The sequence below is a fragment of the Lycorma delicatula genome, chromosome 1, assembly GCF_047948215.1.
Source record: "Lycorma delicatula isolate Av1 chromosome 1, ASM4794821v1, whole genome shotgun sequence".
Classification (NCBI taxonomy): Eukaryota; Metazoa; Arthropoda; class Insecta; order Hemiptera; family Fulgoridae; genus Lycorma; species Lycorma delicatula.
In genome coordinates, this window is record NC_134455.1 from 281,682,667 (window position 1) to 281,695,125 (window position 12,459).

General features: G+C 33.7%; 1 protein-coding gene across 2 annotated transcripts in view; it reads left to right on the forward strand.

Annotated features, from left to right (window-relative positions):
* Positions 1-12,459, forward strand: part of exp (expansion) — a 300,441-nt gene that overhangs the window by 209,457 nt on the left and 78,525 nt on the right. For both annotated transcript variants that reach the window (XM_075378561.1, XM_075378570.1), the window contains one exon: positions 8,620-8,777. In XM_075378561.1, the coding sequence (XP_075234676.1) occupies positions 8,620-8,777 (158 nt within the window). The remainder of the gene's footprint in view (positions 1-8,619; positions 8,778-12,459) is intronic.

Consider the following 12,459-nt stretch of genomic DNA (forward strand, 5'->3'; position numbering starts at 1 on the left):
GGGTACGACTTCCGTAGTTCCCTCCACGAACGGCTTCTCCAGATGAATAAAGAGAGTATGTCCACTTTCTTCCCTGGGAATTCTACCCGACGGCGCAGGATCTGGCCCACCCGCTTGGCAGGTCTACAAAAGCAAACCCCACACCACCAGCAACCAACTCCCCATCAATAAGATCAGCAGCACTAGTCTTTCCAACGAATATTTGACCCTTCTGCAGCTTTTCAGAACGAACAAGGTGCCCCGTCCAAGGCACCTGTTCTAGAAAGCGACCCCGCTGTTGATGGCTCACTTCTCCTGCCAGATCAAATAGATTTTAAGAGTCCCGTGTAGACTACTTACATCCTCCACCAACTTTGAAGACTCGAAAACATCCTTCGGCCAACCCCGAAGGACGAGCTGCGTCAAGTTATCAGCACCCACGCTACTCTCAAGCGCTCGTCGGAGATCATAACTTTCAGGCATCCAACGTATCCCTGGGCTGAAGCCACCATCCGTCGTCTGAGTAGCTGTGTTCTGAAGAATCACAAGTGTGGACGTAGCAACATCCACTGTCTCAGGCATCCAAACATCCCGGTTAACGTTGATATTTTTCGCAATTCTACTGAGCACCTAGCAGTATGTCTTTATTTCAACGTTAGTATTAGGATTCCTCCGGACTAGGGACTTCAATCCCAATACAATCAAGCAAGTCGAGAATATCAGTCTGGAAATCCTCCTGACAACAAAGAGGCCCTATATCCTCGTCCGCATCGTCTGCCTCCTCCCCAACCTCCATTCCGGCCGTCCCACCTTGATTTTTGTCGGACGCCCTCACCACTTCTGTGCCTTTCATGGACGACACCGAACTTCTTTCAGCGACCCATAACTTCTTTTGATCTTTTACGTCAGATAAGGAGGCCTTAGCCGTCACTTTGCTGAAGAGTCCTCCAATAGCCTTCTCTCATATGCACCCATATCATGACCCTCCCGGGACAACAACTTCAACGGCGAGAACTCCCTCGCATATTCATCAATACTGATGTCTACCAAGTTGCCTTCCTCAGCCTCGATCTGGAGAGGACCCCTTGTGATAGTTTTTGTATAATGACAAGCTGGATAGCCCCATATAGGAACACTGCTAAAACACTTCACAGAAAGTGGGTTACTCTAATGACTTGCTAATAGTAATGACTTACTAATATAATATAAAATAAATATCCGACCGGCAGCCCGACCTGCCATGCCGGACATATTGCCGGTAGGTGGAAAGGGCTGTTAGAAAGGACACCCCCTACTCTGTTCTATGCTTGATTGTGTATCCGGCGTAGGGAAGTAAGGAAAAAAAAGAAGAAAGTCGCCTTCCTTGACTCCGTCACAAAAATCGCCCTGATGAACGCTATCACTGTGTCCAAGACACACCGTCTGTGTTACCAGGTTCTTCCGACTCCTCGATCCACCAGGATCAGTGGTGTTAAAAAACAAACACAAAAAACAGCAAAGTCTAAAGCATAAAAGATTTGACTACTGGGTACTTGGCTACCGGAAATCAGTGCCTAGCAGCCGTAGGCAAATGTGAAAAACCCACCGCAGGCGTAAATACAGAAACAAAACACGCCGAAAAAACCAAAAAGAGTACAAAAACAACACATTGCAGTAGGCATCACGAGAATATACCACAAAATGTAATACTACAAAGTTTCGTAATATAAATACAAAAGTAAATAAACCCCCTTAGCAATCAAATCAACAGTCCTTGGTTACCGTAGTCTAATACAAAAATAAATCCTGTTAAACACTAAAAAACAAAATTATCACAAAAACATGCAAAACTAACATAAAAACGTAAATAAACGTCTAACACGACGAAATAATAAACGGAATACGTAATGTAAATAGTTCAAAGCACGATAGTCCGAGTAACCAGTATGGCTACCCGGCCAGGCCACTACAGAAATTAACACTAAATTTGATAAAATAAGACAAAACTACTACAAAAATGAAACGAACAAGAAAGAAACAACTACGAAACGAAAAAACAACAAGACGTAAAAGGAAAAATCAACAATAACAGCGGATAAGCGCAGAGCGTAACGAGACCCACATGCACACCTCGAAACTTCAAACTCACCTCATTAAACCTATTTTTCTTATTTTATGTTTAACCTCCGGGACTTATTTTATGTTAGGTATTCAGAGGATGAGATTTGTAGCGTGTGTAAAAATGTCATGTCTGACCTGGATTAACCAAACAATGTAGATTTATCAACAGTTAGTCCAAAAAATTACTATAAAATTTTGTACGTTATTTCCACCTCTCTATGATACACGATTATTATAGTTTATAAACGAAAACATTAAAACTTAACAGATTATTAACATTCACTCAGACTTCTCTTAAACCTATTCATAAGTAATCGTTTATTGTTCTGTTGGATAATTTGCTACGAAATAATTCCAAGAACGGGTCCAGATCCTTTAGGAAGAAAGAAGGCTTTGCTCTGGTGGTAATTCATAATTAACTAGCGAAAAACAGTTTTGTTACAACACATATTAAGCAGGTCAACGCAAACTCTTGGATCGGTTGTAAACCTAACCTGGTTACAAAAGACAATATCAGCTGTGGGTCTGTTGACCAAATGGTGCCCGCTTCCTGAAGGGGCTTTAAAATACCCCAAAAAATATGTTATATTATTCTCTCTGGAGGAGAATTATTTATTTCCTCTTACAGCTTGTTTATTCATTTATGATTACCATTTTTCATAATTCACTTTTTTCTTTTTCCTGATCTTTTCTACTTTGATTTAAATTTACTGGAACCTAGTAGTTTATGATGAGGATGTAGGGAATTTAGAAGCTGCATCGCCCGAACACCAGATTAAAAAAATCAAAAGTATACTACAATTTACTGGAAATTGTTATTTAATTTTGGTTTGGACAGTCTGAAACCTGAATAACAGCAGGTAAAATGCGCATGTAAAATATGTTAACTAGCAATGGTGTAACAAAACAAGTAAGGGTTGTTAAAGGACTCCATTGAAGTTACAAAAAATGAAAAATGGTTACAATAAGTATTTCCTTTAAACAAATTAACGTAATTATGCAATATAATTAAAATTAAAACAAAAAATTTCTAATGAATATACTTTGCTTGTTATATTATTAGCTGCGAGGGCTGGTGGTCCTTCCATCTACAATCTATCGCTTCATGTGACATCCCCTAACTTCTCAGCCGGCTGATAGAGCGAGGAATCGGCAAGGTCTGAATTTGTGCGCGTGCGTCTTCCAGCGTCCTTCTTAGCTAAAGCGAACAATAGCTGAAGGTCGCCTGTTGGGCGTGGCGGATTTACTGTCGCCTTTACACTCCTAATTCGAAAGAGCAAACTCCCGCGCTTAGAAAAATATTTCACATAAAATATTTTCGTAGGTTTATTGAAGACATCATATCTTTATTTCCTCTAATTCTTGGACTATGATAGTAATTATAAATATGCTTAAAAAAAATGTCTAATGATGTTGTTCTTTTAATTTGTAACTCTTGATTATTATTTTAAAATAATATCTGTATTTAATTAAAAAACGGATACATTTTATATGTTATGTAAAAATGAATTAAAATGAAAACGTAATTTTAATTTAATCTTGCAATAAGATTCTTTTGAAATCGCTCTACAGAATTTTTACCAAGAGAAAAGAAAAATAATAAATGTTGAAAATAAATAAACGTCGTTTAGGATGGCTGATTTAAATGAAATAAATTTATTTATAAATAAAACATATCTCCCACAAGTTACTCTTGGACACATGCCGTCTGGAGAAAAATTTAATTTTAATTATGACATCATAAAATAAAATTTACCTATTTATGTTATTACTTCATTGAATACGTATAGAAAAAAAATTAACTGTATTATTATTTACTTTATAAACGAAAAGTACTTTGTATGCACATTTTGTTGTGCTATATTTTTGGTAAGTTGAAAGTTGCCATAGTACTTTGTTTATTTTTCTATTGTTTCATTAACTCAAATTTCAGTAAATAAATAAATAAGTAAAATGTTCCATTAACAAGAAAGCGCTTGAAAAATAAAATAAAACAACTCGTGGCATTTTAGGTTCATTATAAAGCGAGGAATCAAGTTTCTTCAAAGATATGAAGCGACTAAATAAACATTTTTGATTAATTTTTAATAACCAAGCATTTTCAATGCTTGGTTTATGTAATTTATCTCTTGAGGTGGTTATGAAGTTATAACTACATTTTCTCTGGAGTAATTTCTTGTTTCGTTGAACATTTACTTGAAGGTAGTCCTGTTAGTTAAATCTGGAACTTTTTACAGTCAAAAAAGTTTAGTCCATATATTTTTGGTTGATTGCTTACGTATGTTCTCCGTTTGAAAGCTTGTTTAATCCAAACCCATTACCTTTTCCACCTTTCTATGATTAACAGTAGTTTTTTAAGAATCTTTCTTTTTGTGGTTTTTAAAATTTTTGTATTAAAATCGGGGCAGTGAGTATTTGGATTATGGTAATTGTACTTTTTACCGAACTGACTGTTTGATTTAAATTCCTGTATAATTTCACCTGCACAGTTAAGAATGATATTTGCCGCATTATTGGGTCTTTGTTTATTCAGATGCGGCAAGGTTCCATATCAGATTTATACGGTCAGTGGTTTCCAAATATAGGTAGTATTTTCACACTACTTGGATCAATTATTTTTATTATTATACAATTTCATAATAAGTATTTTATTAGGTTTTTATACAGACAATGTACTGTAATAAAAATTATTCTGAAAATAATAAAAAAAATATTCCTGTTGGACGAAACTTTACATTTTTTTCAACAAATTTTAAAATACGAGTGGGTTACAGTCTATGCATGTATTTTATTTCTTTTTTTTGGCAACCACAAAAGTATTTTAGTTGCGTAATAATGGTCAACTGTAGAATCGTAATGAGCCTTAGTAAATCGGGTTTGTGATGGGTATAAAGTGAGAGTGCGAATGAAGGAAAAAAGAGAATTGAAGGCAACTATGTTGTTTGTTTAGAAAAAGTGCATTGCGAATCAATATGATGACACAGAGAACACTAGGTTATAGACCTATCATCATTACATTTATGTAAAATGAACCTTATCCATATCTTACTACAAAATACTTTTTTTTTTTTGTTTTTTAAATCTCCTATATTGTACAGTATTAGCATATTTATAATTATTGCATTTATTACTCTTATTAAAGCCAGCGATTGTTTGGTAATTGATTAATGAGTGTTGTAATTGTAAGAGTTAGTGTGGTAATATTTCTATCAGATTTCTTTTGAAAGTAAGATCGTAAACATCAGAAATATTATGATGTTTTTGTAATTTAACGTTTTATGAGTTGTACTTACTGATGAGTATAAATTTATTACCGTATAATTGGATTACTGCTTAATTTTATAATAGATAATATAATTAGTAGAACATAATTATTAATATGGTTTAATGTATTTATTGATTCAATGTAATTTATTTCCATCTTCTGCAAGACCAGAGATGAAAAAATTACTTAAGCATATCTGAAAAGAATTAAAAACTGTGTTCTCTACCAAAATAATCACACATTTTTTTGAAAATTACGATAAAGAGAAAATTTTTCTCTTTTAATTTTTTCATTTTGTTAGGAATCTGGTTTCTTAGATTTTAACGGTTGGTTGTTTATTTTAATGAACTTGTAATATATTTAACTACAAATATCGATTTCACTTTCCGAAAAAAATGATTATAACAATAGATTTGTAGATTTGTTCATGTATTTTGTAAAATTATAGTCTTTATATTATTCCAGTTTGGTTGCGTTGTGTAATCCCGCGGGATATTTGTAGTGGATTACCATTTAGAACAGTCCTTTTTAAATGATGTGGAATACCTAATCTAGAATATGATAAATAAATCTATATATAAATCAAGTTATTGAAACTGAGGATATTTCCTCAGTACGATTGATTTATTATTTTTATAAGCCTCAATAGATAATGCTGTTTTATATCTCCTACGGTACGTGAAAAATATTGAAATATCATCAGGTTCTTCATCAATTACTTTTAGTATTTTTCTTTAGACTTATTACTACTGGAAACAAACTAAACTCCAGCTACATATTCACGCAAACAAAGATATTTGTAGTAAAGATTTTCATTAAACAAGTTTATGAAGTGTTTCAGTCTGTTTGTAAAAAAAAATTACTAACAAAATCTTCCTTCGCACTTAGATTTATTTTTGTTTATTGAATAAAATAATGAATAATTTCAATATTTATTAGCCTTATAAATAACATTTAGTTTGGTTATTTTATACTAATTACAATATCCTTTTAATTATCATGAAAATTTCTCAATTCTTCCTTTCTTATCATTTAAGATAATAATTGAGAACTTTAAATATTAGATATTTAATTGAATTTAACTGGAACTATAACACTGAAATATTTACTATACTAAATAATATACAGATAAACCATATTTACTAGATAAAACAGTATTAAAAATAATACGTTTTTTAATAACGAGTTTAATTCCCTATCATTGTGATTTGCCTGAATTATATTACTCATTTTATTGTAATATAATGTCATAGACGTAATTAGAATTATTGCATTCATTTGAAATAACCGTACCAAAAATGATTCTTCTGCTATGATCATATATTACACTTATGTATTTTTTTATAATACATCCGATCAAAATATTAAAAATATGATTACTCACACTATTAATGATACATCTACTTAGTATTGTAATAAACAACGAAACTGTACTTAAAATATTAAGTACGATAAATGGTTCTCTCTGAAATCAAATAGAAGTTGTACCTTTAAAGGAACTTTCAAAGCTAATCATACATTTTCTTCATCTGTGAGTACTTTTATTAATGGTGCTCTAAAAGATAAAGGCAAGAACCGCATAAGTATATGGTTGAATAATATATTGAAACTACGTTATGCTCACCCCGTTCAGTACATTATGCTGTTTTTGTCAAAATTATTGCGTTTGTAGATTTCATATTGTTCATAGTTATTTTTTTTTTATTGTGATTGTGATACTTTAAAATTATGTATTAACAAATATAGAACCCAATTGTAAACAATTTGAACTGCAATGATTGTACAAAATATATCCGACAGACTAGAGTACATTTAACAGTCGCTGTACAAAACACAATCAGCTTTTACAAATTAACTTATATAATGAGGACACACTTGTGAAGATATTTACTAAAGTAAATTTTATATCTAGTCCAAAAAAATTTCTGTACAGTTTGAACAATACGAAATTTACGTACAATAAATGTTGGAGGGAACGGTGGGAAAAAACAATATACCAGTTTATAAAAACTTAACAATGTTTTCAAATAGAATGCAGGATGATTCAAGAGGGAAGGGAAATAATTTGGGACCTGATTCTAGAACTTGAAATAAGAAAAGAAGTTCACACAAATATATCTTCAAAAACTCTTTATTATCGAGTTACAGCTAGCGAAACTTTTCGCCCGGATTTCAATTCCCCCGGAGAAATGAGGTACTGAAATTTCTAAGGCATTATTTAAGGCGTAAAACCGATTTTTTCGTATTTTTTTAGCTTAAAAATCGAATAAAACAGGTTCAAAAACTGTATCTTGTGTAGTTTTCATGATATCCAACGTAAAACAGAAATATATGGTGAAGAAAAACACGGGGTTTTAGGTTTGTTTGTTAAATTATTAAAAAATGCGTAAATTTTGTTTCCAAAACTTGTAGAGAATTTAATTCTGAGAAAATTTACGTAATAATATTTATAAAAAACCTTATTAATAAAAAACAAAACAAACCAAAACTCAACAGAAAATGGTTTTAATTAATCTAAAAATAAAAATTATACTGTGGTTTATATTGTATTAATTTACAATAAATGTTCGAAAATTCCACCATTGACATCGATATACTTTTCAACTAGGTTTCTTACATTTTCTATAGCCAATCTAATGATATCTTCGCGTTCCTTTATGAGGACAGCGGCACTGAGAATGCGAGCGGCCAGTTCATCCACGTGTATCAACCTTTTGCTTGTAAACTCGAAATTCATCCATTCCGATAAACAGTAATCAAAGGAAGTTAGTTTCGGTGACCTAGGTGGCCAATTTATTATAAAACTTTTCCTATTTAAAACTATTAAATTATTAAAATATTTTCTGTGACTTTAATTTGCCGGTAATTTATAATTCTACTAACATTCTCGAAAAAATTTCCATGTTTATAAAAACGTTAGCTCTAAAAAACTTCTAAGTAAGTACCTTTTTACGGGAAGTCTGATGAACTTTCAAAGACCGAATAAATAGAATATTCCTTTATTATCCCTTTTCTTATTTATATTCGCAGTTTATTTTGCCATCAAAACAAACGAGATTTAAGCGTCGATTACGGTCATCACTTTATTCTGTAGTCCCTCCCTCGCACCACCCTAAATCACTATCAATATATCTATATATACATTGAGGGGGAAATATAAAAATTTAATATAAATATTATATTTTAATAATATTATATTTTAATAATATTATATTCTTAGTATAAGTTTAATATATATATGTTACTGGAGTATAATTGTAACTTTTTTTCTTCAGGACCATATCCAGGAGGTGCTAGAAAAATGGACTCAAATAGATGATGAAATATGGGCAAAAGTTATCGTATTAGAAAGAAATAGGAGAGTGGCCAAAGCCTACGCCCGTGCACCTGTGCTAACAATCAACGGATCGGATGATGGATTTGATGGTTTCAGGTAAATTAACGACTAGAAGTAGAGAATATTATAAAATAATTTCATATCAAGTAAATTTTTTTCCCAAATGTGTGGGTGTTATTGTTGGGATCGAATGATTACATGTTACAAAAATTAGCTGATGAACTTTACAGATTATTTAATCTACATACTTCCTCCTTTTTTAGAAAACAACAAAAATATGAATACGTTTAGTAAGTAGTCAATTTATTGACAAAATTATCCGAGGCAATTAAATAGAGGTTACAAATGTAATAAAATATAAATCATGTTTCTATACATTTTCCTTAAATGACTTCTTTTTGTTGAAGAATATACCGTAGAATGCTACTGTACAGTGATATTTAAATTTCCTTTTAAAAAAACAGAGATGTAGATAATAGGAAATCTACCGGTATTCCTTTACGTACTTGCAAGACACATACTTAAAGTAAGAGTATTCAGATATTTGGAAAAATTACATATTTTGCAGAAATATTTACTCGATTAATTTTATACTAGTGACATTTTAATTCTAATGCATTTTGAACAAATAAAAATGTTCTTCCAAGTTTGGAAGTTTGGATTTTTTCGAGTGTCTAGTTTAAAGAATAGCTTGTGATGTGTGTATGTTTTGTGCACGCGGGTATGTGTCTGTAAACATTTTTGACGTTTACAAATCATCCAAAATTAATTAAAATATCCATCAAGTATTATGAAGTGGAATCGTAAGTCAGTGAAACGGTGAACCCAGATTTTCAAAAAACAAATTTGACAACATGTGCAATAAAAATTTTATTTTTCCTTCCCAATAAGAAAACAGACCTAGTTTTATTATTTGATTCAAGTCTACGGAGAAATTGCGTTTTTAATTTTCATTTTCCCCAGTTTGCTTTATTACTTTTCGATTAATAACTACGGGTATTTCTAGTTATTACTGTTAACATAACATGATTTCTAACTTTTAAAAACTTTTTTTAGTTTGTTATGTCTTTCGATTTTTAAAAATACTAAACCTATTTCGACAAAAAGTAGTGCTCTAAAAAAAAAAAACAACTAGTGCCAATATTTTGAAAGAGTACGTCAAATAAAGATGACAGTTAGAAGCTATCTACAATTGTGGTACGGACAACATTTTGTTTATATTTTTCTTTAATTATAGTAAGTTTTTATTGACTGGGGAAAAAGGGCAGTCGACATTAGTAACGCGCTTGTAAACAACGTTTCTCAAATTAACAACAGGAAGTGAGGCCCTAGGAGTACTTCGAACAGAGACTCCTCCACACGTCGCAAGTTAATCAGAGACGTACTTGTTGATGATGTTAGTAACATCTCGAGCAACGAAGGAGAATGCGAGATGATGAACTCCCAACCGCACAGGATATCATAGGAAATTGTGCTGACGTTGCGTATGCCTAGGGTATCACATGCTGTTTCTCAGTCTCCTGATAACAGTTTGCCACTTTCCAAACAGTTTGAATATCTCCTCATGGATGAGACCTTTGAGTCAGCTCAAGAGGATGTGAAGCGATTTCCCATAGTCTTACACGATATCAAGGATATAATGAAACTGCATTAGCTATTGGAGCCATTTGTATGCAGGACTAACTTTGGGTTAGAGGTACTTAAAAGTACAGAGCTCAGAATTAACCCGAAGGACATTTACACATATAAAGGAATAATTCAGCTAGTTAAAGAACAGAATCTCATAGGATATACCTTGACTAGGAAGGATTTTAGAAAATTTAGAGTTAAGTAACGGAACTTGCACTAATTGATTTCTCTTGATATTGTCAAAGAAGGGATTGAAATTCAAGGATATAGAATACGGAGCATTGTTAATGCATTACCGAATTACCCATTACCGAATAACTAAACAGTCGATACGAACTTTCTTTATAATTAATTTGGAGCCATCGGATAATTACAAAGAGATATTTAACCAGAAATATTTAGCTAACTGCACCGTTAGGTTTGAGGAATCTAGAAGGACACGCGCGATTGCCCAGTGCATGCAGTGCCATCAGTATGGTCACAGCAAAAGTAATTGCATGAGGCTGTGCCGCCATGTTAAATGTGCGGGTGAGCCTAGATCGCCCACGTGGCTATTCAGCTAATGATCCCGGTTCACAATGCCGCCTTCGATTATTCGTTGAAGCGGTGGTTAGTAACTAGAAAATTCGTCTAAATTCGATATGCTTAAGAAGTTGACAACAAACATTGAGTTTTGAGCAGGAAATAGGGAACCTAACAGGTCTGCTAACGATGGTGATCGCCAAAATGTGCTGATGGTGAGGAGTCTGCGGATTGCATCGTGGAACATAACTGACATTTTGAACAGAAAATAAGAAATAGGAGGTTTGTCCTAACTGAGTGGCTAGATGTTATTCTTATCTCTGAGCTCATCTCACCGATGGCAACTATTTCAGTATTCGCGGCTATGCCATATACTTGACCAACCACCCAAACAGCAAGGCGCAAGGAGGACCTGAGCCGCTAATTAGAAATGGAATAAGCTCATTCTATTCCCACCATTTGGGGCCATCCAAGCGACTTAAGCTGAGTTGAAAAATTGACTTGGAATACTTAGTCTTTCTGCGATCTACTGTCCCTCCTAGCAACATGATTACCGATATATGTTCTCTGAGTAATTCCGTTCCTTTAGCCACCGCTTCATTTCGGAAGCGATTGAAATGCAAAGCACGTCTACTGGGGCTCTAAATTAATAACTACCCGTGGTAGAATACTAAAGGAGTAGGTTACAAGGTGACGTCTAAACACTTTCTCTAGCTTGGGACCGACCTACTGGCTCACGATATAACTAAAATGTCTGATATCTTGAATTTCTTTCTTAGTTCAGTTGTTGGCTCTTTATACACTTACAACAGGAATAGCCTTAACTCTAATTTCAGTTATTCTACAGTGATATTGACTCTGAGTACAATGGTCGTACATAACAGGAAGTCCCATCTTGCCCACGACAATAGCACTGACTGCATTGTTACCGGACTTGGATTTCACCCGCACACTTGCAGATGAAATCGATCATGCAATCCTAAGATTGAAATCTACCATGTGGGAGTTAGAATGGCACTCAGCACAGGTAGAAAAGCCGAGGAAGGAACAAATTACCCCAGGGAGGTGATGGAATTCATTGCAGAAAAAAGGTGAATTCGGAGGAGTTGGCAGTACTATAGGAATCCTGAGAAATGCTCTTAACAGGCTTTCTCGCAAATTTAAGAGGTTTTTGAGGACAGTCAGAAATCAAACATTTAGAGATTATGTAGAAGGGTTATTCCCCCGAGATGAAGGTGAACATTAGTTGTGGAGTCCTACAAGGAATTCGAAAAGGGTGCTGGTGCCATCCTCACCTATAAGTTGCCTAATGGATGGGCTTGCAGCAACAGCCACCAAAAGATAGAATTGTTTGCCACACACATGTGCAATGTGTACAAGCCACATGATTCGGAAAATGTTGATAAGAGATCTTTGAATTCCTAGATAGCCCCCTTCCTCTATGCTTCCTGTTGAGACCCGTTACAGCTGCGGATGTATCGCAAGACTGGTAGATTGAAGTGCTCTAGGAAAACCTCAGTATTTGATTTGGTGACTGGTAAAATGTTATGCATGTTGCCGTCATCATGATTGCTTTATATAATCTGTTCAGTGCGATACTTCGGACCACATCGTTCTCCTTGAAATG